The 27,822-nt window shown below is 53.2% G+C and overlaps 13 protein-coding genes across 13 annotated transcripts; 5 read left to right on the top strand and 8 right to left on the bottom strand.

Annotated features, from left to right (window-relative positions):
- Window positions 1-82: 82 nt before the first annotated feature.
- Window positions 83-4,081, bottom strand: P168DRAFT_289405 (uncharacterized protein). Its single transcript, XM_024836995.1, has one exon. The coding sequence runs from the start codon at window positions 3,788-3,790 to the stop codon at window positions 293-295; it is 3,498 nt and encodes a 1,165-aa protein (XP_024694604.1). The 5' UTR covers window positions 3,791-4,081; the 3' UTR covers window positions 83-292.
- Window positions 4,082-4,847: 766 nt separating this feature from the next.
- P168DRAFT_317512 (uncharacterized protein) lies at window positions 4,848-5,626 on the bottom strand (the record flags this gene model as incomplete). Its single annotated transcript, XM_024840111.1, has 3 exons — window positions 4,848-4,922; window positions 4,989-5,423; window positions 5,489-5,626. The coding sequence occupies 3 exons, from the start codon at window positions 5,624-5,626 to the stop codon at window positions 4,848-4,850; spliced, it is 648 nt and encodes a 215-aa protein (XP_024694605.1).
- Window positions 5,627-5,848: 222 nt separating this feature from the next.
- cdc43 (protein geranylgeranyltransferase type I subunit CDC43) lies at window positions 5,849-7,338 on the top strand (the record flags this gene model as incomplete). Its single annotated transcript, XM_024835005.1, has 5 exons — window positions 5,849-6,446; window positions 6,506-6,551; window positions 6,609-6,964; window positions 7,022-7,130; window positions 7,196-7,338. Exons 1-5 carry the CDS (start codon window positions 5,856-5,858, stop codon window positions 7,336-7,338), a joined length of 1,245 nt encoding a protein of 414 aa, XP_024694606.1. The 5' UTR covers window positions 5,849-5,855.
- Window positions 7,339-7,360: 22 nt separating this feature from the next.
- On the bottom strand, window positions 7,361-8,924 carry P168DRAFT_303698 (CCDC90 family protein). Its single transcript, XM_024838784.1, has 3 exons — window positions 8,282-8,924; window positions 7,883-8,216; window positions 7,361-7,803 (listed from the first exon to the last, which is right to left on the bottom strand). The coding sequence occupies exons 1-3, from the start codon at window positions 8,826-8,828 to the stop codon at window positions 7,746-7,748; spliced, it is 939 nt and encodes a 312-aa protein (XP_024694607.1). The 5' UTR covers window positions 8,829-8,924; the 3' UTR covers window positions 7,361-7,745.
- A 308-nt stretch (window positions 8,925-9,232) lies between these two features.
- On the bottom strand, window positions 9,233-10,307 carry sec53 (phosphomannomutase SEC53; the record flags this gene model as incomplete). Its single annotated transcript, XM_024833364.1, has 5 exons — window positions 9,233-9,482; window positions 9,579-9,653; window positions 9,706-10,022; window positions 10,072-10,134; window positions 10,218-10,307. The coding sequence occupies 5 exons, from the start codon at window positions 10,305-10,307 to the stop codon at window positions 9,233-9,235; spliced, it is 795 nt and encodes a 264-aa protein (XP_024694608.1).
- A 298-nt stretch (window positions 10,308-10,605) lies between these two features.
- On the top strand, window positions 10,606-11,735 carry P168DRAFT_289410 (2-deoxyribose-5-phosphate aldolase). Its single transcript, XM_024836996.1, has one exon. It carries the CDS (start codon window positions 10,833-10,835, stop codon window positions 11,634-11,636), a length of 804 nt encoding a protein of 267 aa, XP_024694609.1. The 5' UTR covers window positions 10,606-10,832; the 3' UTR covers window positions 11,637-11,735.
- Window positions 11,736-12,298: 563 nt separating this feature from the next.
- P168DRAFT_133477 (uncharacterized protein) lies at window positions 12,299-12,882 on the top strand. The gene has a single exon (XM_024832701.1). The coding sequence runs from the start codon at window positions 12,497-12,499 to the stop codon at window positions 12,791-12,793; it is 297 nt and encodes a 98-aa protein (XP_024694610.1). The 5' UTR covers window positions 12,299-12,496; the 3' UTR covers window positions 12,794-12,882.
- Window positions 12,883-13,903: 1,021 nt separating this feature from the next.
- On the bottom strand, window positions 13,904-14,423 carry P168DRAFT_133474 (uncharacterized protein). The gene has a single exon (XM_024832700.1). It carries the CDS (start codon window positions 14,332-14,334, stop codon window positions 13,921-13,923), a length of 414 nt encoding a protein of 137 aa, XP_024694611.1. The 5' UTR covers window positions 14,335-14,423; the 3' UTR covers window positions 13,904-13,920.
- A 182-nt stretch (window positions 14,424-14,605) lies between these two features.
- On the top strand, window positions 14,606-20,428 carry P168DRAFT_310138 (respiratory complex assembly protein Rmp1). Its single transcript, XM_024839374.1, has 6 exons — window positions 14,606-14,705; window positions 14,824-14,840; window positions 14,891-14,914; window positions 14,981-15,393; window positions 15,460-16,000; window positions 18,233-20,428. The coding sequence occupies exons 1-6, from the start codon at window positions 14,693-14,695 to the stop codon at window positions 20,417-20,419; spliced, it is 3,195 nt and encodes a 1,064-aa protein (XP_024694612.1). The 5' UTR covers window positions 14,606-14,692; the 3' UTR covers window positions 20,420-20,428.
- A 184-nt stretch (window positions 20,429-20,612) lies between these two features.
- Window positions 20,613-21,580, bottom strand: P168DRAFT_251088 (ADP-ribosylation factor-like protein 2). The gene is made up of 6 exons (XM_024834252.1): window positions 21,492-21,580; window positions 21,317-21,427; window positions 21,237-21,253; window positions 21,038-21,183; window positions 20,844-20,924; window positions 20,613-20,778 (listed from the first exon to the last, which is right to left on the bottom strand). Exons 1-6 carry the CDS (start codon window positions 21,548-21,550, stop codon window positions 20,647-20,649), a joined length of 546 nt encoding a protein of 181 aa, XP_024694613.1. The 5' UTR covers window positions 21,551-21,580; the 3' UTR covers window positions 20,613-20,646.
- Window positions 21,581-21,807: 227 nt separating this feature from the next.
- On the bottom strand, window positions 21,808-22,763 carry P168DRAFT_296299 (putative C2H2 finger domain protein; the record flags this gene model as incomplete). The annotated part of the gene is made up of 5 exons (XM_024838101.1): window positions 21,808-21,943; window positions 22,020-22,315; window positions 22,374-22,583; window position 22,643; window positions 22,678-22,763. 5 exons carry the CDS (start codon window positions 22,761-22,763, stop codon window positions 21,808-21,810), a joined length of 729 nt encoding a protein of 242 aa, XP_024694614.1.
- A 657-nt stretch (window positions 22,764-23,420) lies between these two features.
- Window positions 23,421-25,375, top strand: P168DRAFT_251092 (threonine synthase THR4). The gene is made up of 2 exons (XM_024834253.1): window positions 23,421-23,558; window positions 23,624-25,375. The coding sequence occupies exons 1-2, from the start codon at window positions 23,505-23,507 to the stop codon at window positions 25,166-25,168; spliced, it is 1,599 nt and encodes a 532-aa protein (XP_024694615.1). The 5' UTR covers window positions 23,421-23,504; the 3' UTR covers window positions 25,169-25,375.
- Window positions 25,376-25,445: 70 nt separating this feature from the next.
- Window positions 25,446-27,792, bottom strand: P168DRAFT_251094 (tRNA modification protein MTO1). Its single transcript, XM_024834254.1, has 2 exons — window positions 27,672-27,792; window positions 25,446-27,592 (listed from the first exon to the last, which is right to left on the bottom strand). Exons 1-2 carry the CDS (start codon window positions 27,776-27,778, stop codon window positions 25,621-25,623), a joined length of 2,079 nt encoding a protein of 692 aa, XP_024694616.1. The 5' UTR covers window positions 27,779-27,792; the 3' UTR covers window positions 25,446-25,620.
- Between the last annotated feature and the right edge of the window lie 30 nt (window positions 27,793-27,822).

Below are 27,822 nucleotides of genomic sequence, written 5' to 3' on the forward strand. Positions count from 1 at the left end.
TATACTTCCTCATCCATGGTATAATCCATCTTATCCAATTCCCATTAGCTATATTAAGGCGGTTTGTATGTGTAGCATCCAATTTATTAAGTCGCATAGATGGACATTCATAATTAAAATCTGTATGGAAAGTGGCCACAAGTAAAGGAGCATGATTATAATACAAAAACAAAGATGACAAGGTCAACCAGCCACAGCTGGAAAGAACAAACCTCCGAAGAAAAAAACATAAAGAAAAGAAAAAGGGTATCATACAGTGGCTGAAAGCGAATGCAACTCAAAGACACCCCAATTACAACCACAAAACCCATCGCACACCGGAGATTGTACCCCGGAGCACCCCCCGGAGGAGCTTAAACGCCATGACAATCAGCCACACCCACCAAAGCATCCCGACCAGCGCCCACTCGAGCATCACAAAGCCCGCGCGTCGCAGCCAGCGGAGCCGGCGATGGCGCTTGCGGACTCCCCGGTCGAGCGCGTCGCTGAGTTGTTTCACAGCGAGTGTGCTCGTTGTGTTGAGCTGGATGCTCAACGCCTCGGCTTCTTGCGTCGTGGTACGGACGCGCGGGTTGATCGACTGATCGACTGTGTCTTCCAATTTGCTGAGCTGCGAGCGCAGAGGCGCCGACGTGTCGCGTGTGAAGTGATCCAACGAGGTCTGGAAGCGACGGTGCGTTTTCTCGAACTCTTCGAGCAGTCGTCGAGCGGCTAGATCATGCTCGTGTAGTCGGGCGACGGCCGGGATGGGAGCGTCAGTGCCGTACGCGCGAAGAAGAAATTCAGGCGTTGGGGTGCGAACGCTTTCGGCGCGACGGGTGATCTCTCGAGCTTTAACCCCGGACGAAAGGAGGAGGGCCCGCGTGCGTTCAACCTCGCGTTTGTTTGGCACCCCGGAGCTGAGTGAAGAGCTGACGCTGCGACGAGAGATGCTCCAGCTCCGTGACTGGCCGGATAACGGGGTGAGGGGCCTCCGAGGCGACGACGCAGTCGATGCTTGTGCCTGTGCCAGCCCCGTGACAGGAGGACGATGCATGGTGAAAGAACCAGTAGGATCCTGATGACGACGTTTCTTGATCTGCTTTTGGATGCTGTGCAGCTCGGGCCCAAAGGTCATGGCCCTCTCTGGCTTCGAAATTCGTGCAGGCGCTTCGGATGCCTTTTGAGATGCCGGAACGCGCTCGCTTTTGCCCTGCGACTCTCCGATACTGTAGAGCTGTGTGTCTGTGGCATGTCTTCGAGGACTACCGAGCCCTAAAGCCTTCAGCTCCCCTGCCAGGCCATCCCGCGGTGACGTTAAGACGGGCGAGGATGGGTTCGGCGCACTGGTCTTCAAGGACTTGTCCGGATCTTTGCGAGGACGAGTGGACTCATCGGCGAATGTGGGTAGACGGCGAAGCAAAGCCATGCGGCTAGAGGTCTTTTCACCTTTCGGATCCTCTGTCTCAGAAGCATTCTCGTCCGTCGTGATGCTGTTTGCGGACGACTTTCTCGAGTGCGGTTGGTGGTCTTTCTTCTTAATAAGGTCGCCCATCTTCGACACCTCATTCCCCACCTTTCCTGCGATTTTCCCAGGACCTTTGAAGATCCCACGCAATTTAGATTCTTGGATTGATCCTTTTCGGGTATGTAGGCTTGGCCTACTAGGGTCGTCCTGTTGAGCTGGAGGAGCTCGATCCGGCGGAGGGCCCGGCCCCAGTTTGGGTGAGCGTGGGGGGCCTTCCAGACTTTCCTTATGAAGAGCCACAGATTCCATAGAGTGACGGTCGGGAGGCTCTTTGAATCTAATGCTGCTTCTGCTCCGGGAGCCAACGGCGCGCGACAATCGCTTTGTAGGCGAAGGGGAACGGCTCGAAGCGGAGGATAAAGGAGAAGCAATACTCGGGAAATGCTCCGCATAAGTAGTATTGGCAGACCTGATGCTGTCCAGAGCCGCGAGAGATGTCAGAGGATCATATCGATCACCGAAACTGCGCCCGGAGGATACCGAGGCCCTTCGTTCAGACCAAGAATGTCTTGTGGGCTTTATGGGTTGCAGCGTGGGCATGCGCTTCACGTCGTCGGCACTTCCTCTTCCAAGGGGAACATTTGATCTCTGTAACTGCTTGTAAGATTTCGTGTAATCCGAGCGAGAGTTGTAGTAGTCGTCGTCGGAGGTGCTTGATGTACTCAAAGAGCTGATCGACCGCATATTGAGCTTGTCTCTCTTCGACCCAACGCGGTCCGGCATGGCGGGTTTGCTTTGCGGGAATTGAGGCGACACCGGAGCTCTGTGACGACGCCTCCCACGGTCTGTCCCCTTGAGATCTGCTGGCAGGAAGGAAGAAGTACTTGACAAAGAGGTGCGCGAGGTGTGTTGATCGGCATCCACGGATAGTCGATTGTTTGGCAGCCGTGTTTGACCAGCATCGACATCCATCTCATCATCGCTGGTGACAATAGAGGCGGGGTCCGGATATAGATGGTTTCCATCCTTATCAATGATTTTGGTCTTGTTGAGATCACTTTCAACCCAGGCAGCGTCAGCGAGAGACTCAGCGGGCGAGACCAGCCAGTCCAGCCTCGGCCTGCGTGCTTTGACGCTACTCGTACGACTGACCCTTCGTAAACTGGAGGGAGGAGAAGCCGGCATAAAATCTGGTTCTTCGATATCCTCATGGTGCACCGTCGATTTTGAACTATTCTCGAAAGGTGGCAGCCGTAGGCGTTCAAATGAGCTACGGCTCTGCTGGCTATGGCGGGACTCGACCAAATCCACCCATTCATGGACCTTCTCGACATCGGTCCACCCTTGAGATTCCGGAACAAGCGGGCAGCGCTCGCGAAACCTAACCTTGCGATTGCGAATGACCTGGAGAGGATTATAGGCACGACCTTCACCCGTCGTGACGGGGGGAGAACCGGACGATGACCCACTAGCCCCAGATGGGCGGAGAGGAGGAAGGGAGTGCAGCAGACGTAGATACTCGGAGAGTAATTCAAAGTAATTCCGAGCCTTCTCAGCACGAGCGAGGGTGCTCCGGGAAAATTCTTGCGGTAACGAATCAGGGCCGACCGACTGGGGTAAGAAATTCTGCACGGATGGTTGCTCGTTCGGTGCCGTTGAAGTAGAAGCATTGATAGGTTTGCCCCTATCATCAGTGGCTAGTTGAGTAGAAGCGCGACGGCGCCGGGCGGAGGGTCCCGCAACTGGCGGTTGGGTATCTGCGTAGGATAGGGAAGACGGCGCATTGGGTGCGGTCCATCCACCACTGGAGATACGACTCGAAGCGGAACGGCCCAGACTATTCTTCTTCCTGGATTCGCTCAGGTTCAGCGCCAGATTGACGATTTGCAGCGAGTCCCGATCCAGCCCGACCGTCCCTTGGGGGTCCGTTCTCTCCGCTTGACTTTCCTGCGACTCCACATTTTGTCGCATCCGAGAGGGACCAGCACTCTCGGGACCAGCATTCTCGGGAACGGATTCATTCGACGGCGTCGCTAGTGGCGAAACCTTTGGTTGTTCTTTATGTCGAATCCACGAAAACCGGGATCGTCTCTTCTGCCCCGTGGCCTCTGTCTCGGGTTCTGGTTCGGGGGCCCTGCGCTTCTCCTTGCGATCCGGCTCCGAGTGACGTGGGCGGTGATGGCCCAAGCGCAAGCTTTTCGAACGAGGGATGAACGACGAATCGACTAGAAAGCCACTCGGGTTGTGTGTTCGCCGGTGCGCGCGGCCTTCCTTTTCTCCATCGCGGGAGCTGCTCCCGAGCGTACTGCCCTCGAGCTCCCCACTTGCCCTTGCCTCGCTCATCGGGGGTTCTTCGTGGGGATGGGATACGTCATCGGGGCCGGACTGTCACAGAGAGGATGTTTCAGAGGGTGGATTGAAGTTATTGAATGCTCGTTATTCTCGTAGGCTATGGGAGCGCATGCGGATCATAAGGTTGGTATAGTGGTGATATCAAGGCGAGGGAGGGGTAACGGTTCGAGCCGGCGAGGTAGGGATAGGTGTAGTCCGTAAGTCGAGCGATGCATGGGTATTCGACGACCGCGCATTAGAGAGTCTCCCTGACTGTGAGCGAACGACAGCGGATCATCGTGCCATGGAGATGGGGATGTGTTCGACGATCGTCACTCTCTGGATCGACAAGACCGCTGATGCCTTATCCACCGCTGCAAACACGGCAAACACTGCCCCTATCTTCTCCATTACTCATCACTTGAGCATGACGACCAAAAGACAGAGTAGAAGATATACTAGATATCGGCGATATGGGAGTCTGGACTAGCTGATATCGTTTGATATTGACAGATGAATTATATTGACACTAGTTTCAGATGTTCTACAGTTATAAGACCCAGGTCGATTTCCGTGCTCCCCGCAAAACGCCGGGTTTCTCCGCAATGTATGACATCGACTCGTTGACAATAGCGTTTACCCAAACATTGCAAGGGATTTTGGTATTCGGACACCGATTAAGCCGGCGAAGAGTCTGCACTTTTCGCCAAGGTGCCTCCCAGTGTGATACTATCCCTCGAAAATTCTATGACACGAGCATGATCTGTATATACCAGCTCAAGAATGTCACACTGGTGCTGGAAAAAAGCCAATGGAGGTTGATGAAATTAGACAGCAATGGCTTAGACGTGCCGACTCCATGTGAAAAAGGCAACCCTTCCGGTATGTAATGGATCGACCACCGTACGGATTGAATGAAACACGCCCTACCATCGGCAGCACGACTGAACCGAGAAAGGGGGATGAGTGTGTTGTTGTAGGCGGGAGGGTGCGTAAACGGGCTCGGTGCCGCCTGAGGTCATCGAAGAGGAGATTGCTCTCCAACCGACTGTTCCGATCGATACAGCATTTACTGCACCTGCCTATCTCCATCGACAATGCGAGCCGCGATCTCCTGTCGCTCGTCACGGACCGTGAGATAGATCTTCAAATCCATTAGCAAAGAACGCCAACCCCAAACACCGTCTCAATCCAAGATCCAAAAACATACCCATAACCAGAACATCATCTCCATGAACCCGTAAGTGAAAATCACCCGGCTCTTTAGATGATCTAGACCGGACACCGCTTCCGGCGCAGTCCCATAGCCCACAGCCGGGGTAGTTCCCATTCCCACTCCCAATGCGACTTGTTTACTCTGGTAGATGAAGAACGACACGGCGAAGAAAAGACAGAACCGCGAGGCGGACAGCAGCGTCCAGATCTCCGAGTACATGGTGGCGAGTCGGGTAAGGAAGGGGTTTGTCCGCATGGCTCCTGCGACTGGAATGGAGGAGTGCTGGCGCGCTGCTTCGGCCATCTCAACGACCTCGTTGAGAGGTGGGACTTTCGTCACGAGAATCAGGTCGACCAGGGCTTCGGCGATTAGGAGGATGCCGCAGGCGGCGAAGGAGGATTGTGGGCGCGACGGCGATGGGGCTGCATCCTGTTTGACAATAGGATTGTATTAGCAAGGAATTGATCATGAGAGAAGCATCGGGGGTATTGTACAATGCGTAGAACCTCCCCCAGCATAAACACGATATCGGAGTCGGTGATGAATTCGGGCGATCGCATTAGGTAGACGGCGATGATAAACAAACACAAGGCATGGGCCTTGATGAGAGTTTTGGAGGATAAAAGAGCCATGATGGTCTATTGATATGGGAAAGAATATGAAGAAAGAAAAAAGAAGAAGGAGAAGAGGGAAAAGGAAGAGAGTGGTTGTAAGAATAAAAGACAGGTAGGGATGTTGAGAGTCTCGATCGAGCTAACTGTGGGGTTACCGCCGATGCTAAACTCCGATAACACAATTTGAGCCATCTCTCCTCCTCCTCCTCCCTTCTACATATCATTTTCAGACTGTATAACTGACATCATGTCAGTCGCCACTTTCACCAAAGAACGACACATTAAATACTTCCTCCGATGCCTCAAGACCTTCCTCCCCCACCTCTACACCCCCAATGACTCGAATCGCATGCTCCTCGCCTTCTTCACCGTCGCGGGGCTAGACCTGCTCAACGTGCTGGAGAGCAAAACCACCCCCGAAGAGCGACAAGGATACATCGACTGGATCTACCACTGCCAGGTGCCGACGGGTGGCTTTCGCGGATTTACAGGGACCGACTTTGGGAAAGACAGGCGCACGCCGGAGAACGCCGCGTGGGATCCGGCTAATGTCCCGTCGACTTTCTTTGCGCTGCTGATGCTGGTCATTCTGGGAGATGATTTGTCGCGCGTTAAGAGGGAAGAGTGCTTGCGATGGCTGCCTATGTTGCAGCGCGACGATGGGAGCTTTGGGGAGGTGCTGGGGCCGAACGATCAGATTGAGGGGGGCGGGGACTTGCGATTCTGCTGCTGTGGTGCGGGCACCCGGTATATACTTCGGGGGAGGAATGATGACGATGTGAAGGATATTGAGGATATTGATGTTAGCAAGCTGGTAGGGTTTATCGAGGCCTGTCAGGTACGAACCCTTCCAACCCATAGACCTCAAGTAGGCATTACTGATGTGGCGTCTTTCAGACATACGACGGTGGAGTCGGAGAAGGACCCTTTTGCGAATCGCATTGTAAGGCCCCTACATTCAAGGTAAACATTACAAGAGCAGGCAGCTGATGTCTCACAGCGGGCCATACATACTGTGCCATCGGCGCGCTCACTTTCCTGGGTCGCATTTCCCCAGACAAGCCCACAGCTGCGCTTCTTTCACCAGAGACACCGGAGTTCAATCTGCTTCTGAGGTGGCTAGTAGCAAGACAGACGGCCGAGCTAGGCGAAGTTGCGTCCGACGAAGAGGAAGATGCCACCGAAGAACCTAGCCCTCCAAAACCAGTCGAAGGGCTTAGTCCAAGCGAGGCAATCGACCAGCTCCCTACAATCTCCCCACCAACAGCGGAATCCTTACACTGGGCGGGTTTCAACGGACGCGCAAACAAGTTCGCTGATACATGCTATTCTTTTTGGAATGGCGCAACACTAGTCGTGAGTTCCTTGCCTAGAATATATCACGACGGCGAGACTAACCAGTGTCACCCACAGATGTTGAATAGATTACCCCTCATAGACGCCCCCCGGAACCGACGCTACCTCCTCGAAAAGACCCAACACATAGTGGGAGGGTTCGGGAAGGCCGTCGGAGAACCACCTGGTACGGACAAAAGCCACCTGCCCCCGCGTCTCTTAAGGACTGGTACTAATAGAATTACACGCCAGATCTACTCCACTCCTACTTTGGACTCGTTTCGCTCGCTTTCCAGGGAGAAGACGGCCTCGATGGCGTCGATCCCGCCCTGTGTTTGAGTCATCGGGCTGCTGGGCATTTGCATTCTCTTCCCTGGTGGAAGGAGAGAGGCTGATTGTAATTATGCATGATATAGAGATTGATATAATTAATGAACTGTCTATACTTGGCATATAGCTGACCCATCTGCAGTGGAGGGTAGCTGAACTGGGCCGATGGAAGGCCATGAAACGAGTCTGGAATACCGTACATGCACATTCTAGAAAATGATAAAGGTAGTACTCAAGACTGAGGCTGGGAATGCTGTGCACGACACGATGATACCTCGTTGGATGGCCTTCAACGAGACAATGTGAAAGTGCAGGAACAAAGGGTAGTAATATTGCGGAAGTGGAATTTCTAACAGTAGACGGTGCCACATGGGAAGTTGGAGTAATATACAAGAGACTCGAATGACCAGCATCGCTCGTTGAATTTTCGGACAAAGGGATGGAAGGAGAGATAGTGCGTGCGCTCGGAAGCTCACATAAGAAGACGCCAGGCACCCAAAATGAGGGCAGCGGTACCGGTGCAGACACCCCTAGACGGAGATATTTGTTAGTATACATGACCGACAGCGGAGAGGGAAGATGAAGATCAAGGAACAGGTTTGAACGTACATAAGCCATTGGAGAGTCGAGAATTTGACAGCCTCAACGCGCTCCCGCAGACCAGCCACTTCCTGCTCGATCCGCGTTTCCGTTTCCTTTATTCGCATTTCCTGGCTGTTCGCCTCCTCGCGGATCCGGCCCTTCTCGAGGTTCAGGTCTAACCGGACGGAGGCTTGCGTCCGGCCAATCTCATCACGGAGACGTGAGTTGAGCTTTGCGAGGTCCGCGGCGATTTTCTCGTGCGAGGACCGCGTCAGCTGTGCCTCGGTCGAGTCTGCGTTGAGGAGCTCCGAGCGGAGCTTGGCGAAGTCGACCTTCTGGGTATATGTGGATCGTTCGGTATCTGTATCATCTGGTTAAGACATGGCCGGTGGCGGCTAAATCAACCAGGGAGGGAGATCCGCTTACCTTCTCGCAGGACCATTGTTCGCGTCAGGTTCTGGATTGACTCCTGGATAACGTCGTTCAGCACGCGCATCATGGCGACCGCCTGCTCCTCGCTGAAGCCCTCGTCCTTTAACCGCTGCACGAACTTCAGGGTATCAAAGTGGTGGTCTCGTTGGCGAGAGGGGGTCGCATGGAAGGCCCGTCGAGCGGGGTTGAAGGTCGCCACGTAGACGCCATTGTATCTGATGGGATCGGCGGCGGAGTCGACGGCCGGACGACCTGTTGTCGGCTTCACGGGCGTCGAGAAATGTCTGGCGATCGTCGAGGATGAGCTGGTGTCTCGGGAGGTTGCGGAGATGAGTCCGGAGGAGGCGCGGAAGAGAGCTGAGGTGTGTAGCTGATGTCCTGGTGGAAACAGTGTCTGGATGCTCTTCTGCTTCTGCTGTTGCCGGGCTGAAAAGGCTCTGGTCTTGGGTGGTGTGATGCGAGCGCCGGTGGAGGATCCATTCCACGTCAGCCGTGGAAGGATGGACCGGGACACTTCCGTGACGGGCTTCTGAGGCGCCATTGTCCAGACGCTCAAGGACGGGAGGGTGAAGTAGTCACGGAGTTCAACAGGAGTAGTAAAGCAGGCGAGGTGCGACGAATAGAGGTCTTAACTTCGAACCGGGATATGGAGGAAGGAGAATAAAAGCATCATCCGATATGTCATGTCATGTGCGGAGGACGGACGGAGGGGAGTGGATGACTAACACAGGGGATAGTTATGCTTATGCACTCCGATTGGACGAACACTTCACAAAACATGGAATTTCTCTCGACCCTTTCTGCTGAAGGGGCAACAAGCCATGGACGGCGATACTGTATTGTTCTGAAGAATACATGAAGTCAATTTTTCATAACAAATATTAATGTACATGTCCCATTATTTCCGACCCCGCAAAACGCCAAACATGATCCCCACAGCCCAATTTATAGCTGGAACAGCTCCTTTAATTGCTTCATTGTGTCATCAGGACCGCTGACGGCGTGGCCTACAGTACGGGGATCGCTGTAGATCTCCCAATCGTTGCCTCCGGGGAAGGACTTGTCGCCGAAGAAATGGATGGTCTTGTATTCGATGCCGGAGATGTCCTTCTCGGCTTCAATGTGCTGCAAGCAGTAGGTCTTGTCCCAGCCGGTGGGGAAAACGTCAAAGGAGATCTGGCCACCGATTGAGAAACTATGTCCGGTAGTCAGCTATTGATCAGCGACAGGTATGGTTTGGTCGAGTTGTTGGTAGCATAGACATTGCCTTCCCGGGAGCATAGTGACCTACGTGAGACTATAGTCGGCGAACTCCTTCTTGAGCGCGTCCACGAAATCCCGTCGGATATTGTGCTGCTTGTCATACCTGCCATCAGGTCAATGGGCCAGTCCCCATACAGCAATCAATCGACACATACTGTTCAAACTCCCTTCTCTCCTCGTTGCTTGCGTTCCTGCCGATAGGGCTAACGTTGATCATTCCATTGCGGAACTCGATAAAAGTACCACGCTTCTTCGGCAGTGATATGTTGGCAAGGTAGGCCAGCATGAAGTTGACCAGCTTCTGATACTTCTCTTCGCCAATCCATTTGATGAAACTGTTACTGGCGAGAGGCTTGCCCAGACGAAAGGCGGTTAGACCGTTCTCCGAGAAGGCGAAGTCGAACATCGAGGTGACGTTGGTTGAAGACGTCCCGAGCTGTTCCTGCTGTTTGGCCAGGTCTGAGCCACCGACCTAGGCATTATTAGACAAGGAGCTATGTGGATTGGTAGGAGGCACCTACGAAGCCGATGGCGCACTTCTGGCGCAGGCGGGAGAGCAGGTCGAGCATCTCGGGGGCCACAGTCTAGCGCAATTGGTGACATTAGGTTAGCCCTAATGGATTGATACAGCCATATAATGAGCTGAACAATACTGAGCTCGACTTACCAGCCTTGCTGGCGTTAGAGTTCCATCTACATCGAAGAGACAGATGGTGTTCTTCAGAGGACGGTCCTCCAGAGGTGAATTATTTGCCATGTTGGCGTATGTAGTGCTCGATGGGCGTGGGATACTCCAATGGTAGAAACTATCAGATCTGATGATGTACAGTGGAATTGAAAGCAGGGACAGTGTATCCTGATCTTGATCTACCACCTCTATAGATGATGACCGCATCCAGCCGATCTGCCCCAATTCGGCCGTCCCCACCACGTGATCTACATGTCCCCGCCGTGGAGCGGAATTAGTCAGCGACAGCCCCACACCGCCTCCACCGCTGCCTTTGTGCCTGGACGGAGTTGAAGGATGCAAGTGCAAATATTCGGAGAATCATAACACTTGGAGGGGGACTGTGCAGTTGTTGATACTAACCAAACCCATAGTTACATATACCCCTGGCAGTAGCACTATGTGATGGCATGGATCATTGGTGGGCTGCCGAGAGTGAGCCAGCGCTAAGCTGCTTAGTCTGTTCCACGATTCTCGTCAACAGTCAACAGTTTGAATGAACAACCCCTCTTATGATCCCAATCGTCAGTGCAAACTTCGAACACACATAACATCATGGACCCCAAACAAAGTGATGCTGAGTGGGCGGAGCTCATCTCCGGTTTGAAGGCTTCGCTTCCAGACAAACTCCCCGTGTACCCGGCCCCGGCGCCTTCCGCGGTTAACCGCACGGTCGACCACACCCAGCTGGCATTGACAGCAACCGAGCAGCAAATCAATGAACTATGTGCAGAAGCCCTCGAACACAAGTTTGCGACGGTCTGCGTCCGCCTGAATCACGTCGCGCAAGCCGTTCAGAAGCTCCGCGCGGACCCCGACGTCACGGTAGCCTGCGTTGTGGGGTTTCACGAGGGGATGTATGAGACCGCAGAGAAGGAGCAGGAGGCCCGTGAAGCGGTCCGGTTGGGTGCGGCAGAATTGGATATGGTGCTCAAGTACCCGCTGCTGAAGGAGGGAAGGTTTCTCGAAGTCTACCAGGACATCGTAGGCGTGCGAAATGCCGCTCCGCCTCCGACTACCCTCAAGGTCATCCTGGAGACGTCGCAACTGACGCGGGACGAAATCATCGCGGGCTCTGCAATCGCGAGCATTGCTGGGGCGGACTTCATCAAGACCAGTACTGGATTCAATGGGCCGGGCGCCAGTGCGGACAATGTCGCTCTCATGCGGGCGGTTGCGGAGTTGGTCGGCAAAGGGAGCCGGGTCAAAGCCAGTGGAGGAGTACGGTCTCTGGAAGCTGGGATCCAGATGGCACAGGCAGGAGCTGAGCGGATTGGGACCAGCTCAGGTGTGAAAATCATGCAGGAGGCGAGGGGAGGTGCTAGCCAGGAGTTGAACACGAAGGGCGAGGGATACTAGATAGAGCCGTTGTCGGAAAACAATTGATCACGGGCCATTTCTAGTCGCCCAACTGTCAGATTTAGATGAGTGGACGATCGTGATGATGACATCGTGTGGGTCTTTACGTGCAATATATTTCAGCCCTAAGCGTATATGCATGATCCCTCGGGAGGTGCCAAGCTGATTACCTCGGATCCCACATCTCGTATCTATTAACATCTCCTGTCAGCCCACAACGTCCGGTCATACCCCGAAATGGAGATAGATCTCGTAACTAATCACTGGATCGATCCAATCCGGAGCCAAGAGAACAAGAAAGCGGGTGGCTCCACCCCTGCCGGTGCAGATACGAAGCGGCGTTGCTTGGCCGCCCCCATTCCATCCTCGCGGACACTCCGGTGACATCTCGAAAGAGAGGCCGTCGATCCTGTGTCCCATTTTGATTAATGTACTCTGGTAATACGAGTTGAGAGAAGTGTCCATGGGCTATTCACAGCATAGGCATGGCACGTGAGTAGACATGTCGATATCACCATCATAATTGGACTCGCAGAATCCAACCAAAGACAGACAAATCTCTCACGATAGCGAACTTCGACCCCAAAGACGAGATACGAAGTGCTATTTTGGAACTATCGGACGTACTCATCGGACCAGATTTTGTTCGAAGGGCATTGGAATGGAAAATATAGCACAGAAATTGAGAGCGAGTATATGTAGGTTAGCTGTTCAACCGGTCTATAAATATGTCCTCGAGCTCCCCTCAAAGTCCTTGAAATCATCAACAACAACTCCATTGCTCAATCAACCAAAGTTACCACAAACCAAATATCTTTAAGAGCCTTCCTCCGTCTTTCAAACCAAACCAAATCATCAAAATGAAGACCAACTTCCTTATCATCCTCGCCGCTGTCGCCGTCGGCGTCTTCGCCAACTCCGAAGCCAACCCCGAAGCCAGCGTCGAAGCCAACGCTGAAGCCACTATCGAAGCCGACCTCGACTTCGAAGCTAGCTCGCCGGGCGATGGCCTCGTCAAGCGCGCAGCCTGCCACAAGCCCAGCAAGTGCAGTGTGCTATGGGCTGGAGGTTGCGAACGTTATTGCCTTCCTCATAAATTCTCCCACATGACTAGCAGTGGCTGCCCGATGCTTGCCAAGAGGTGCTGCTGCAAGTAAGTTGGCGTTTGATTATACTATATTTCAGCGGCGCACAAACCCATGAAACAAACGCAGAGGCTCGAAGGGAAGATATGTGGGGGAAGGAATGGGAGAGTTGGGAAGTTAGGACGTGTGCTGAAGATGGGTCGAGTTCCTGGAGAGCTGTTTTTGTGCAATTGATGAATTCTTGAGACTTGTCACTCGTATACATTTTCAGTCTGAAACAATTGATTTTGGATGTGTGTTTTGGTAATTATCTTGCTCTTAAGATACGACTGAATAATATGGAAGTCTTGAACTGAGATACCTGTATGTATATAGATTGACAAGGGGTACTCTTGTAAAGTGTGCATTATGTGCTTGTGTGATACCAACCAAGTTTTCTCTAAGCTAATAGATTGTCACGAAGGTGGATCCCGTTCGCATGGTTGGCTTGTCCGAGAAAGGGCTCGGGGATCTGTTTCGCACAATTGCCTAGAGAGATATGGCCACCAGCCGGTACAACAGTGATCGCTTGGAATCCTAACAGCACCTCGTGTAAAGGGAACAGAGGTTACTTCAACCAGTTTGGGCGAAAATACTGGACAAATTTAATGGATGTTGATGTGTATATTGTAATGTTGAATTGCATATTGTACGTGTTATCAACGCTATCATCGAAAGAATCGATCATTGTCGGACCATATCAGTGCTGTTTGTGTCCAGTGGCCCGCTGGACACGCTTCAATCCCAAAGAGCCCCTGATCCTCTGACCTAGACTTATTGATATATCCAGGTCGGGTGCTTGCATAGCAAGGTGGGGCTCTACTCAGCAGAGTCGACAGAGAGGGTCCCATTTGACGCATATGCCAATAAACCGGATTTTGGGCACACCGAACGAAGCTCTTGAAGTGGGAGCAACATGCCGATCATCCGCGCTGGGAATGTTGAAAATGTGCCACGGCCTGTGTTGAAGGCGAAGATGCCGAGTGGGTTGTATAGTTGCGAAAGTAATCGCTCATCCTCGTGCTGTCAACGAGCTGTTGGCGCGGTTTCGGGGACTGTCGGCGCAGTGGCACATCGAGTTGTATTCCCTGCCACGGCTCGCTCGAAACGGTTGGGTAAAACTTGAAGATTTCATCCATCCCAATGCACTCGATCTGACTTCAAGACGGAATGTCGGAAGCCTTCACCTCCTGATATTTGGACAAGACTTTCATCTCCGTATTGCGCTCTTTTATCTTCTTGTCGATTGCTTTCTGAACATCTTCGCGTTTCCTCTCTGCGTCCTGGATCCGTTGCTTCACTTCCATGACCGCGAGTTCTTGCGCCTTAAGTGCCTCGGATGGAGACGGGAACTCTTGTTGCAGCTCTTGAAGCTGGGCGCGGATCTCCTCTGGGTCTAATGCGGTACATGTGACTGGATCGTATTTGTAGGATTCTAGGGGTTCGCGAGGGACACGGACTTCCGGGAGCAGATCGTGGATTGGAGTCGTGCGGATCGGCGAATCCAAAGAAACTGGCTTGACAGTGGGTGACTGCGTCGGTTCGGCGGGTGGAGAAAGAGGCGGTTGGTCCATGGCTGTGGGTAAGTTGTAGTTCTTTGTTTAGGGCACTGGATCGTGTAGTGTACGGCGATGATGAAGGTCAAAGACGAAGTTTGTGTCAATCACTTGGGTGGAGTTGTAGATGATCGCAAAGACGTATTACTAAGCACGGCATTATCTCGGCGAGATTTAGGGCAGTAGGGCGGTCAGTATCTGCCAGAGTAAACCACTCACCGCCGTATAGAGTGGAGACTGTCCCATCGTCACCGGATCCATCATCAACCATCGATCAACTGCTTGTGCAGATAATTGGACCTAATTCGGTTGATAAATTCATGAGAGGCAGATGCACGGAGTTGTATATCTCAGCTGGGTCTGAGAATCATCGAATATGCAGGCATTTGGTGAGTTCTTTACCCCCTTACTGATCTACCTACCCCGGGTCCCCTTCTCCCCTTTAGTCGAAATGCATGTAGCCCTATTATTATGTATGGGAATGCAGGCTAATGCGAGGACTATTAGTTCCGAAGAATCGGAGGGTAAGTCCAATTCAGGACACATAGTCCCAAATACTGAGCAATGCTTCTAGCCCCGGTTTGAATTTATATTGAGGGTAAGTGCTGAGCTGTCAACTTCATACGATGTCGTTGAATGTCACTGACGTCGCGATCTGATTTAGATCATCGACCTCAACAATGTTCCGCTGGTGAGTGGGACGGCGTTTGTAAAATGGCGCCTTCCTTCGTCAAATGCGGCCGAACACCACGGGCATACGGATAAAGCAGTCATCCTGGACCACCGAGCGTCGTGGCATTACGAGAGAGCACTACAGGTCCGGCTCACCATCGACCGCAACCAGAGCCTTCATGAGTGCGAGGTACACTTCGACGTCATCCAGGAATTTGCGACGGGTGGTCATAATGATAAGGATTTGCTCGGGAGGATCAGACTCAACTTGGCCGAGTATGTCGACAAGAGTGATGACGACGAAGGCATCGTACGACGTTACTTGATGCAAGATAGCAAGATCAACAGTACACTTCGCATTGGGATCGTCATGCGGCAGGTAGAGGGAGACAGGAACTTCACTACGTATGTGCACAGGCAATTGTGACTCAGCCTAGTTGCTGACTGCTTTCAGACCGCCGTTGCGATCAGCTATGGTTTTCGGGGCATTACAGGTGTTGTTTCCTCGGAACAAGGGGACCCTGATGACCTAGGCCGACAACCATCCATCTACACCCAAACCCGGGAGGCTGCAGATCTACAAGACATGTACCGTCGGACTTTGGCAGCGTCCTGGAACTCCCGGTCAGACGACCTGCCTGCCGACAAGTTGATCGAAGAGTTATTCTCCGGAGGCGTCTCCTGGAGCAGTGACACTCGTGATCCCCCAGTTGGAAAACAGACGAACGACGATCAGCGCCTAAGCGGCGAGACAAGAGCCAAGCGGACTAGCTCTGGGAACCGACTGTCACCCAGCTTCGAAAGACGGCCCCGAAGCGCGTCAAGCATGCATGCACTTCGAAACGATGCGAAAAGCTTACAAGAAATCTCCTTGGGTATGGACCGCTCCAGCAAGGGTGAAAGCATCGAACAGAAGCTCTATGATAGTGGCAAAGGAAAGGCCTGGAAGAGCCGAAGAAATGAACACGAAGTGTCCGAGTTTGACGTCCGTGAAGACCTGAGGAGTTGGGCAGTGGGTGGAAAGGAGGAGTGATGGATGGTAGGATTTACGCATAGTTTGAGACAATAATACCCAGATGCATGATTTTTGATAATTGCAACCGGTCACATGGGTTACCCACGACCTGCCATTACGCATTGGTTGGCTTGTATGATGAATATTTTTATCGTCTAATCTTTCATAGACTAGGTCCTGGAGAATCCGCCAATCTTCACCCCTAGGCTCAATGTGGTCAGGTCTCGTTCGGACCGAGATTGTATATGTGCCATGCTACTACGATTATTTCTCCCTCTCGTGGCCATCCACACGGCCTAGAATATCATTGGCCTTGCTTTCCAAACGTTCGGAGCTCGTGCGGAACAACCGCGGCAGCCCCGTTTCCTCAAACGCAGCGCCATCGACAATCATGCGCGCAATTCCCTCAGCTGAAAGAAAGACCTGGGGCATCCCATGGCCACTGAACCCGGCGACAACCAGCTGTCCCGGTTTGTGTGGCACATTCCCGACATGTGGGAGGGAATCTGTGGTGAAGCCCATGACTGAAGACTGGGGTTAGCATTGCTGTTCCAGCCCCAGCGAAGAGATATACATACTCCCTGTCCAGACCCGGTCTGTATATGCTCCCGTGTTCTCCCACCCGTGGAAATTCCGCTGCATGTAGTTGTCGAAGTAGCGAGACGCGGACTCGATCATTATGCTGTCGTCCGTGTTGTCGTACCACTTGCTCGCATCGTGGAAAAATGTGGATTTGGCCCCTCCGACAATGATACTACCATCTGGCCGGGGGATTAGGTAGTCATAATCCCAGGTATTGAAACGCATGGTGTATGAGCACTCCAAGGGGGTTTTGGGTGGATTAGGGACCACGATCCGGCTACAGACTCCTCTGACGGGGACAATCTTTCCCTTGTATTCCGGCGCGATCGCCGATGTATATGCGTTGCTCGCGAAAACCACCCATTTGGTTCGGATAGAACCCCGGTCAGTCACGACCGTCCAACGCCCATCGTCATCAGGAGCGTCAGACACTCGGAGCACAGGAGTATGCGTCTGAAGGTTCACTCCAGCGGTGACTACCTTGCTCAAGAGCTGCGTGACCAACTTGTATGGCCACAGCCTCCCGGTCCGAGACAGGAAGCATCCTTTCGCACCTTTGACGCCAGACACCTAGACAACTGATCAGTTATCGCGTGATGGGGTGGGGTTACAATGATTCTCACTGTCTCTGCCGATTCGAGCGGGGTAAAGTGGACACTTTCTGTGGCTTTGAGGCCCTGGGAGATAAGAGACTCCCGGCCTGCTCTCGCCTCTTCGCAGAGACTCGGATCAAAGTGAATGTCGAATAACTTGTTGGTGTCAAGATCGCAATTGATATGCTCCTTCTCGATCAATGACTGTATTTTCGGAAGGTGTTCATTTTCGAAAGCAGCCACCTCGGAGGCGGCGTCGAACCCATATTTCTCTGCGAATTTATGGATCTCGCTATATAGATCGGGTCTTAGGTGACCCCCTATGCAGACATTTGCTTCTAGTCATTTCGTATAGAAAAACCGAAGGGACTTACCGTTTCGGCCTGTCGCTCCTGAACAGGCCTGGCGTGCCTCTAAGATCACTATGGATGGGTTTTCTACACCAGAGGCCTGACTGCGTTGCAGACAATGGTATGCGGTTGATGTTCCTGCATAACCAGAACCTATGATCACAATATCACTGCTCTCAGGCAGTAGTTCTGTCGAGCGATGGTTGTCCAAAGCATGCGGTTGACTTCGCCAGAACGAGGTCATGCCATGGTCGACGGGAAACGATTTGGTCATATTTGCAGATTATTGTATGACTGCTAGAAAGATCAAGCCGTATATAAGCAATGGTAGGTGTTTGAACACGAATATGAGCAAAGATGAGCCTCTATCCCTCCGTACAGAGAGGTGTCGTGTTGATCGTTCATCTACTCCAAGTGATTCTTGTATAGATCAGACGCTAGTACCCTTCCGGCCTAGCCTATTCCACCCGTGACCCGTCCCGACTTTACCCAATCGAGACATCAATTTCATCCAGAGCTTCAATTCCTCCAGTCAAAGATTCGGTCGACCACCGGTTTTAAGAGGTCGCACCGCCGATTCCCGAATGTTGTCAAGAACCTCCAAACCTGCCGCAGGGCTTCTGGGCTCTCGCGGTTCCCCAGTTTGCCGAAAATGTGCCCTTCCTTCGACGGTGCGCGGGCGCGAGGTTTTTCTCCGATACCAGAACACCGCCAGCGATTCTTCCGACCGACCGCCACGGCCTCGCTCGCGCAATGATCGCAGACCGCAGTCGGAAAATAAGAGTCGACAAAGGGATCAGAGCAAAAGAGTGCCCATTGAGGTGACTTCGCTAGGAAGACCTGGTGAGGTGGTGGTCCTCCCGGAACGAACACGGCGTCGCCGCCAGCCTGCCCCAGTCGAACAAGAACCCAAGGATGGGACCGAGGACACCGACCTCCCATTTTTCTTGGAAGAGATAGACAACGATGATGGGCTTGACGCGATCGAGCGCATTGAGTCTTTCCGTTCGGCACACCAACCCGGGAATAAATTGTCTGGCGCCGAGTGGGAGGATCTCAGAAAGGACATCCAGGGCTCATTCACATCGCAGCAGTTATCCGATTATCTTGAGGAGTTATCTCGCGGTGTCTCAGAATTCAGCGGTGGACAGCAGTCAAGCGAGGGGACAGACGCCGGCGCATGGAGGCCTGGGATCTCAGCGTTTGTGGAAATGGGACCGGTCTCGCAGGAGGGTGTCGCGGATAGGATTGCGACGTCACAAGGCATGAAGGGTAAAGAACTTCTTGTGGAAAAGATTCTCCGTGACTACTGGGGTCTTGGTGTGGCCGGTGAGCCTGGACAGCTGGACGTCCGTCTCCCTGCCCACTCTTTATCGCTACTTTTGAATGCGAAAACCTTCTCCTTTGGAGAGGTGGCGAGTCTCCATGAAGCGAAGATCGATATCACACATTCGCTTGGTCTTGTGAGGATCACCGGGGATCAAGAATCCTGCGAATCGATCCGTGAAATCATATGCGACACCATGGCCAGGATCCGGCACGAGGGTATCGATTTATACCAGGATAAGGTTGGAGTCAAAGGCAATGGCCGCATCTTCAGCGCAGATTTCTTATCGTGGGTCGGTAAGACTTATGGGGTCGCCTTTGAACTGGGGTCGTCGAACGTACCGGTCAAATTGTATTACCTGGCCGAGAATCAGAGTGGGCCCGATGATGCTCGAAGGACCCTGAATCTCGCAATTTATGATGCTGCATCTTCGTCGATACCATTTGGCACCTACTTGTCCGCATCCGAGCCTGCGGATGTCCAACCCGTCGACCCGGAGAACAACACATCCTGGCCCAATCGTCAGAAAGAGTGGTTTCGCTGGGGCGTGCCCTCTACTGAGCCTTCGGAGAGGAGGGTATTTGACACTCCTCTATTTGATAACCACGAGACGCGCCTCTCTGTTGAACTTTTGAAATTGCTTCGGCGAGGAACTCCCGGCGCTCCCCAGGACGGGTCTACCGCAGTCCGAGAGGCTGTAACAGCGGCCGTTGGGAAGTGTCTCTTCCAACACAAATCGCCGTTCGATAACCAACTGGCTACCCCCTCTCAACTTGGCAAAATGGCCCTTCCCCGCATCTTTTCCACAGACATTCCTCGCGTGCCGTCTTTTCTCGGATCGTTGAGGCCCCTCGAGTCCTCGCGGATCCACCGCTTCCGGCTGGTCCCGTCGGCTATACACCAAGGCGTCTTTCCGCAGCTAGAGTTAGAAGCCACGATGAAAGCGCCGCTCGACGAATCCCATACAGGGCTAGAAATTGCCGTGTCCTCCGCGCAGGCTGTGATGTCCCAGAACAGCGTGGACTACCTGCTGCCAGAGAGTGGACTGGATCTACGGTTCACGCGGAAGTTGACGCGCGACATATCGGAAGAGTGCGGCGAAGGTCGCTCGCTCGCCGGGCTCGAGGGTACTCTACAAGGTCTCCTCGCCAAGAGCCAGGGTTTCGATGATGTGCTTCTTCCAATATTCTACCAGATCACTCTCCCCAACCGATTCTTGAACCGGACGGAGCCAGGTCAGGATGCGAACGGACACACCACTGGGGAGTACATGTTCATGCCCGTCGACGACATCCGAGCCACCCGCATCCAGCAGTATGATTTCCAGAACCAACAACTGAGCTACTCTTATTACGAGAGTGGTCCGTTCTTGGCACACCACACTACCGATTTGTCGCTGGACATGGATCTAACGGGCGGGTCCGAATCGGAATCTCCCAGTCCATCGGAGTCGTCTGAGACTGGTGACGCGGCGCCACAGACTGTGGAGGATAAGTTCGACTCATTCTACAGCGCCTCGTGCTCGCTGGCGTTCAAAGTGGACCGCGCCTGGCGATTACTGTAGCCTGACAGGGGACACTCATTTTCATGCACACTGTATTATAGATATGGGATTTTTCGTCCCTTGTAACGATTGTATAATATGTACTGATAGAACGAACCTCTCTGCTATTGGTATACACGATAATCATCCGGAATGAATCAACATTGGTGGATAGACATGGCAATATACTCCAGGATACTACCTAAATACTACTCACAAACTGCAATAGACAATTAAATCAAATTAAATTAATACAGAAACAGCCTATCCTTCGCATCCTGCACCACCCATTCGAGACCTTCGCGGAGATTTTTCCCGGTCATGGCACTGCAGGGCAAGATGGTCCATTTGTGCGTTTTGATCGCGTCTAGACCGAGGCGCTGAAGTAACGGTAAGTATCATCCGATGGATATTGATTTAGAGTTGGTTGAGAAAGGGAACACACCTCTTGGACTTCACTTTCTGTCATGCATCCTGTGACGTCTGTTTTGTTCAGGAAGATTAATAGACTTGCGCCCGTTAGGCGCTGTAAATATTCAATTAGCTGGTTGTTTCGATTCGTCCGCCACGGAGGGGATCATGAAAAAAAGAAAAAAAAAGAGCAGGGAGACAGATCGAGAGAAATGGTTAGAAACATACCTCCTCTAAAAGCAAACCAGCCAATTCATCACGGCAGTCGTCAACCCGAAGCCGGTCCGTAGCATCTACCACCCAGACCAGCGTGTCTGTCTTCTCGAAGTAATTCTTCCAGTACGATCGGAGAGTGCGCTGGCCTCCTACATCCCCTAAAAGAAAATCTTTCAGATTTGGTCAATCTGGAAGGGGTGATTCCTCTTACAGATATTCAATCGGTACCTGTATGGCGAGGTTAGCGGGTCCGTCCTTAACAGAGGGCGAGAACGAGAAGAAAAGTCTCACCCCTCGAAATCTATCGTCTTGATAATGAACCCTAACGTCGGACTGACGGTCGTGACGTCCTCGTTCATGATCTGTTTGACGATGGTCGTTTTGCCCGCATTGTCGAGACCGCTGCAGCCTTGTCAGTATGCATGTTGTGGTGGACGTCTAGGTGGGGTATTGGAATAGACGGTACAGCATTAGGATCCGCATTTCCTTGTCCTTTAATCGGGCTTTTCTCAAAATGGACAGCATTGTGTGATGGTTTTGAATTATCTGAGTACAGAGTCGATGTAATGTGGTGGATTTAAGATTTGGTGATGGAATTAAGCCGGGCGATCTTATCGCGCCCGCTTTGCCGCCCGCATATATTTGTGGGGTTGGCTGTGGTTTCTAACTACTCCAGCGACAGATTGCTGTACTGGGAGTATAGAACTAGGTATAATATCGGGTGGTCAATTGAATGTGTCTAATTTATTTCCCCCCGGAATGCAATATCCGAATACACTAGTCTAGAAAGCAAGGAGATTCCCTCCCCGGAAAATACCATGTACCTGTTGCTGTACTCGTTCGAATCTGGTGAACCCACAAGTCTCGCTCTCGAGATGATTGAATAGCCCAGCCAACGATGTAAAGTCCTTTATACACCTGTCCCTCCGATTTGGACAGTGGTATACCTTTTGCTTGTGAACGGGCGAATTGAGATGTTGATTTTAATCCGGACAAAGCGCGGAACCCCCGGTGGCACAGGTAGCACTCCCAGTCGTCCCCATTGAACGCATAAGAGGACGCCGAAAATTCGCTGGAGTCGCTCTCGTGCCATTCGAGCTGCTGTACAGTGAAGAAACCGTTCTGGTCCCGCTCGCGGATCATGCGATGGATTGTCTCGCGATTCATTTTGGGAGCACGGGAACATGACCCTGTCTCCAGGTGGTGAGCCACACCGCTGGCCGTGGTATAGCCGTTATTGCAGAAGGGACAGGCTAGGCTCGAACCCCGGTGGATCCTCGAATTGAGATGCTATGAGGATGTGGTAAGCTAGAGAAGCGTCTGCAATGGAGTTCCACCCAAATCCCACTATTTTGAGGTTATTTTCGTTGTTGAAATGTCTCCTACACTCCTGGCAGTAATTCTTGTAGTGGCCCTTGGCGGCCATGTGCTTGTCTACGGCGTCTTGTGTACGGAACATCGCGTTGCATACTTCACACAGTACCTTCGGTCGCCAATGATTCATGGAGTTCATGTGCTGGCACGCCGCATGCCAGGACCGGAATTCTTTAGGACAAGTCTCGCAATCGTAGGTAGGAGCCCAGTGATATAGCGTGTTCATGTGCTGGATGCAAGCACGCTTGTTCCAAAATTAGCGATCACAGGTCTGGCACTCCTGCCAATGATTATAGTCGTTCAAATGATCGTCCATGTCCTCCAGGTCATAACACTCCTCGCCGCAGATATCGCATTCAAACATCTTGGAATTGAAGATGGGAACAAGGTTCGCTGGATTGGCTGGATTGAAGTGATCAGGAAAGTAGATGGATGAATCCAGAGCAGCGGAGGTACGGATCTCTTGGGGTAAAAGGGTGTTTATCAATCATTATCTCCCGAGCCATTCAGGGCGACGATCCTTGGTTATAAAGTAGACTGATCCATTCTATCAACCCCACCGGGAGCACTTCCGCAACGCCACTGTTTTGGAAGGCACGGTTCTATCCAGTGAGATTGTCTGGTTCATTTATGGCTGAATGGATGTATAGATGCATGAAGTTTGCTCACCCCTTCACTTTGCCAAGACCCCACATGTTTAAAGATCAAACAAACAATGGTATGATAGGATGATGAAAGTCAATACTTTGTATACCATCCTACCGACAGTCGGATTCTTTATAAGTTATTTCCTGCGTCCCACTATGAACTGGATGAAAATGGATCAGTTTGATACTTGAAGAAATCATAGAATGACAATGAGATAGAGAGCACGTGCGATAAGATAAGGTCACGGGGTGTCCCTGGCCGCGATCGGAGACGCTAGTCCTATTTGGGATAGACCGAGTGCCTCAGGAACCGATGGTGATGATTCACCCCGCCGTCTTTTTCTCCTCCTCCTTCTCTACTTCCAAGTGGCATTGTCGTCTCGTTTAGATCACGTCTTGTTGATTGATTCCTTGTCAGTTGAGTACTTAGTGACTGCTACTACATATATACCCCAGTCATGTCCCACACGCTTTCGCAGAAATACCTTAGCACGCGGGGTGCTTCGTACGGGGTAAGAAATCCCTCTTTTGCCACTATCCAGATTCGACCTCATTGCTGATCATTTATACCCTTTAGCTGTCCTTTGAGGATGTTGTCTTGAAGGGACTGGCTTCCGATGGAGGCCTCTTCATTCCTGAAGAGATCCCCTCCCTCCCCGCCAACTGGGAGTCCGAGTGGCGGGACCTCAGCTTCGAAGACCTCGCTTTCGAGATCATGTCCTTATACGTCTCCTCGTCCGAAATCCCCTCCGAAGATCTGAAGGATATCATCAAACGCTCCTATTCTACTTTCCGTCATCCGGAGCGCACCCCTCTTGTCGAATTGGACGCCAAGAAGCACCTGCATCTGCTTGAGTTGTTCCACGGACCGACCTTTGCCTTCAAGGACGTGGCGCTCCAATTCCTTGGTAACCTGTTCGAATACTTCCTCATCCGCAAGAACAAGGGCAAGGAGGGCAAGGACCGTCATCACCTCACCGTCATCGGTGCGACGAGCGGAGACACCGGGTCAGCGGCCATCTACGGCCTGCGAGGCAAGAAGGATGTCTCCATCTTCATTCTGTTCCCCGACGGGCGCGTGTCGCCCATCCAACAGGCGCAGATGACGACTGTCCTCGACCCCAACGTCCACAACCTGACTGTCCAAGGCTCCTTCGACGACTGCCAGGATATCGTCAAGGCCCTTTTCGCGGACCCCGAGCTCAACTCCACCCACAACCTCGCCGCCATCAACTCCATCAACTGGGCGCGCATCCTCGCCCAGATCACCTACTACTTCTACTCGTACTTCTCCCTGACCAAGACCCCCGGATACAACAAGGACTCGAAGATGCGCTTCGTCGTCCCCTCCGGTAACTTCGGCGATATCCTCGCGGGCTGGTTCGCCAAGAGCATGGGTCTCCCCGCCGAGAGGCTCGTCATCGCGACCAACGAGAACGACATTCTCGACCGTTTCTTCCGCAGCGGCGGTCACTACACCAAGGACAACTCCGGCGCCGCCGCCGTCAAGGAGACCCACAGCCCGGCCATGGACATCCTGGTTAGCAGCAACTTCGAGCGTCTGCTGTGGTTCATGGCCTTCCAGACCGACAGCGCCAGCTCCGCCGACGAGCGCCGCAAGCACGCCTGCGAAAACGTCAGCGACTGGCTGAACCAGCTCAAGACCCAGGGCGGGTTCCGCGTGCCTCAGGCCGTCGTCGACGGCGCCAAGGCCGACTTCGAGAGCGAGCGCGTCAGCAACGACCAGACCATCGCCCAGATCCGCGCCACCTACTCCTCGTCCTTCCCCGCCAATTTGACCCCCGGCAGCGCCACCAGCTCCAAGACCGGCGGCTACATCCTCGACCCCCACTCCGCCGTCGGCATCGGCGCTTCCCTCCGCTCCATCGACCGCAACCCCGACATCCACCACATCTCCCTCTCTACGGCTCACCCGGCCAAGTTCGCCAGCTCTGTCGACACGGCCCTGCGCGAAGCGGACGGCTACGACTTCAGCGAGGTCCTGCCGAAGGAGTTCATCGGTCTGGAGCAGAAGGAGAGCCGGACCACTCCCGTTCCCGCCGGTGCTGGCTGGCAGGGCGTGCGCGAGCTGGTGAAGGCGGAAGTCGAGAAGGAGCTGTAGCGAGGAAGTAATGATCTCTCTTCCTATCTCACTTCCACATACACATACACATACACATTATGCATACATGGATAGAGGCTGGATTGCTTTGTTGTGAATACCTGGGATCATGTTGACAAAAAGTATATGTGAAGAGGACATTTTTCTGTTTTTCTAAAAAATTCCCATGTTGTTCAGTCGATAGAATTACCCAAAGATCGGTTTAAGAATACGATACATACGATTACTGTTGTTAGGTTGATAAGGTTTGTCTATAATGTAGATATGTATTATCAAAGCCAAATATACATACAAAAAAAGTAGATCAACCTCGAGAGTCAATGATCAAGTGCGCCGTGTCCTAGCGCCGTTATCTGCTGCTGCTGCTAAACCAAAAAGCAAAGTCTATGATACATGTTTCAAGGGTATGGTATGGGGTGGTATAATATGGTATACAAGCGGAGACGACCCGCTCAAGAAGCAGCCGACTGCAAAGTTTGATCAGGAGGCTGCTGCCCCTCGTCCAAAGTATCCGCCGCGACGGTGGTAGTATTCTTGCGGACAAAGCGGAGTAACCTCAGGACACCAGCCGGGGTGACGCCCTCCGTGCGTCTCGCCATACCGATACTTTCGGGCCGGACAAGCTCCAGCGCCTGGATCTCCTCGTTGCTGAGGCCGTGGACCTGCGCGTATCGCAGGTCCGCCGGGAGGAGGAGGTTCTCGTCTTTGAGGAATTTGCGAGCCTCGGCTTCCTGCCAGACGTACTGGGCTGCGTAGCGGCGGTCGATCGAGACGCGGGTCTTGATGTCCTCAGCGAAGGAGTTCGCCGTGTAGGTCGTGCCTGTTGGGGAGTCGATGTGGGGGATGATAGCGTCGATGTCGACCTTTTCGAGACAGAGGAGATCGAGCGCCGAGCGCTTGGAGGTGTCTGTGCGGGCGCGGAAGCCCTTGCGGGCCCAGGCGCTGGAGGATAACTTGGTGTTGTTGAGGAGGGTTTGGAGCTCGGCGATCTGGGCTTGCGTGTCGTTGAAGCGCTGCCAGCGCTTGTCGGAGACGAGGCCTGCTTCGCGCGCCATGCGGGTTAGACGCTGGTCGGCGTTGTCGGCGCGTGTGGTGATGCGGTATTCGCTGCGCGTGGTGAACATGCGGTAGGGCTCGGAGACGCCCTTCGTGATGAGGTCGTCGATCATGATCCCGATGAAGCCGTCGGAGCGGCGGAGGGTGAGTGGTTGGCGGTCTTGGGCGGACAGGCCGGCGTTGATACCGGCGATGATGCCTTGTCCGGCGGCTTCTTCGTAGCCCGTTGTTCCGTTGATCTGGCCTGCGAGGTAGAGACCGCTGATTAACTTGGTCTCGAGGGTTGGTTTCAGGTTGCGGGGGTCGATGTAGTCGTATTCGACTCCGTAGCCGGGCTGCAGCATCGTCACGTTCTCCAGGCCTTCGATTGTCCGCAGCATCTCGTATTGGGCGTCTGCAGGGACGGTCATCGAAATGCCGTTGGGGTAGATAACATCATTTGGAGCAAAGCCCTCCGGCTCCAACCAGATCGTGTGTCTCGGCTTGTCCGTGAAACGGATGATCTTCGACTCCAACGAAGGGCAATATCTCGGCCCTTTGACGGTCTCGCGGATGTGGATCGAATTCTCCAGGTTCGCGCGGATGATGTTGTGGGCGGCGTCGTTCGTGTAAGTCATCCAGCAGTTCAACTGCTCTTTATCTCCCACCTGCACGGTGTCGTTGACGTACGAGAAAGGCTGCGGGGGCGAATCCGCATGCTGGACTTCCAACCCCTTGAAGTCGATCGTCTTCGCGTCCAGCCGGGGCGGAGTACCCGTCTTCAGGCGGCCCAGCTGGAAACCAGCTTCGCGGAGCGACTTGCTCAATCCGAAAGTAGCCGCTTCACCCATCCGTCCGGAGGGGAACACATCAAGGCCGATATGGATTTCACCCCCCAGGAAGGTCCCCGTCGTGATGACCACCCTCCCGGTGGGGATAACGTCCCCGGACTCGAGTCTTACGCCCACGATCTTGCCCTGCGCCACCGAATCATCTTCCACACCTTCCTTCGACACCACGATATCCGCGACCTTGCCCTCCACAATACTCAGTCCCTCCGTCCCGAGCAGCTCCTCCTGCATGTACCTCTTGTACAGATCGCGGTCGATCTGCGCGCGGGGTCCCCAAACCGCAGGGCCCTTGGACCTGTTGAGCGTCCTGAACATGACGCCCGCCTTGTCGATCGTCCGTCCCGCGACGCCGTCCATCGCGTCGACCTCGCGGATCATCGTGCCTTTGCCGATACCGCCAAAGCTCGGATTACACGAGCAAACGCCGATGTTGGATAGGGAGGGCGTTACCAGTGCGGTGCGAGCGCCGGAACGAGCTGCCGCGGCGCATGCCTCTGAGCCGGCATGGCCGCCTCCGATGACGACGACATCGTATGGTCTGGTGGTTCACAAGAAATGATAATTAGTGCATAGTCCAGAAAGTGATGCGGAAAATTGACGGTGCACGCTGTACTTACCGCGAGTTGTCGGAGACAGTGGCCAGCCCGCGACTGACTCCCGGTGTGCGCAATCGCGAACCAAGACCCCAGCGAAGGACAGCCAGCGACCTAACTCGAAAAGCCATGATGATGGGTCGATGGTAGGATGTTGGGCTTCTGGTGGTGTTGA

Source organism: Aspergillus campestris (assembly GCF_002847485.1).
Source record: "Aspergillus campestris IBT 28561 chromosome Unknown P168scaffold_4, whole genome shotgun sequence".
In the NCBI taxonomy this organism is placed as follows: Eukaryota; Fungi; Ascomycota; class Eurotiomycetes; order Eurotiales; family Aspergillaceae; genus Aspergillus; species Aspergillus campestris.

Excerpts from the sequence above, each read along its gene's own strand:
- P168DRAFT_310138 (XM_024839374.1), top strand. Across the intron at positions 15,394-15,459 it reads GGAGACAGGAACTTCACTAC|CTATGGTTTTCGGGGCATTA; the intron begins GTATGTGCACAG and ends CGTTGCGATCAG. Across the intron at positions 16,001-18,232 it reads AAGACCTGAGGAGTTGGGCA|AACACCGCCAGCGATTCTTC; the intron begins GTGGGTGGAAAG and ends CTCCGATACCAG.
- P168DRAFT_289405 (XM_024836995.1), bottom strand. The coding sequence starts at position 3,790 with ATGAGCGAGGCAAGGGCAAGTGGGGAGCTCGAGGGCAGTACGCTCGGG.
- P168DRAFT_133477 (XM_024832701.1), top strand. The coding sequence starts at position 12,497 with ATGAAGACCAACTTCCTTATCATCCTCGCCGCTGTCGCCGTCGGCGTC.
- P168DRAFT_251094 (XM_024834254.1), bottom strand. The coding sequence starts at position 27,778 with ATGGCTTTTCGAGTTAGGTCGCTGGCTGTCCTTCGCTGGGGTCTTGGT. Across the intron at positions 27,593-27,671 it reads ACTGTCTCCGACAACTCGCG|ACCATACGATGTCGTCGTCA; the intron begins GTAAGTACAGCG and ends GTGAACCACCAG.
- P168DRAFT_251092 (XM_024834253.1), top strand. The coding sequence starts at position 23,505 with ATGTCCCACACGCTTTCGCAGAAATACCTTAGCACGCGGGGTGCTTCG. Across the intron at positions 23,559-23,623 it reads CGCGGGGTGCTTCGTACGGG|CTGTCCTTTGAGGATGTTGT; the intron begins GTAAGAAATCCC and ends TATACCCTTTAG.
- P168DRAFT_289410 (XM_024836996.1), top strand. The coding sequence starts at position 10,833 with ATGGACCCCAAACAAAGTGATGCTGAGTGGGCGGAGCTCATCTCCGGT.
- P168DRAFT_133474 (XM_024832700.1), bottom strand. The coding sequence starts at position 14,334 with ATGGACCAACCGCCTCTTTCTCCACCCGCCGAACCGACGCAGTCACCC.
- P168DRAFT_251088 (XM_024834252.1), bottom strand. The coding sequence starts at position 21,550 with ATGCTGTCCATTTTGAGAAAAGCCCGATTAAAGGACAAGGAAATGCGG. Across the intron at positions 20,925-21,037 it reads CTGGTTTGCTTTTAGAGGAG|CGCCTAACGGGCGCAAGTCT; the intron begins GTATGTTTCTAA and ends GAATATTTACAG. Across the intron at positions 20,779-20,843 it reads CAGAAAGTGAAGTCCAAGAG|CGCCTCGGTCTAGACGCGAT; the intron begins GTGTGTTCCCTT and ends CCGTTACTTCAG.
- P168DRAFT_303698 (XM_024838784.1), bottom strand. The coding sequence starts at position 8,828 with ATGGCGCCTCAGAAGCCCGTCACGGAAGTGTCCCGGTCCATCCTTCCA. Across the intron at positions 8,217-8,281 it reads AACAATGGTCCTGCGAGAAG|ATACCGAACGATCCACATAT; the intron begins GTAAGCGGATCT and ends CAGATGATACAG. Across the intron at positions 7,804-7,882 it reads TCGACTCTCCAATGGCTTAT|GGGTGTCTGCACCGGTACCG; the intron begins GTACGTTCAAAC and ends ATCTCCGTCTAG.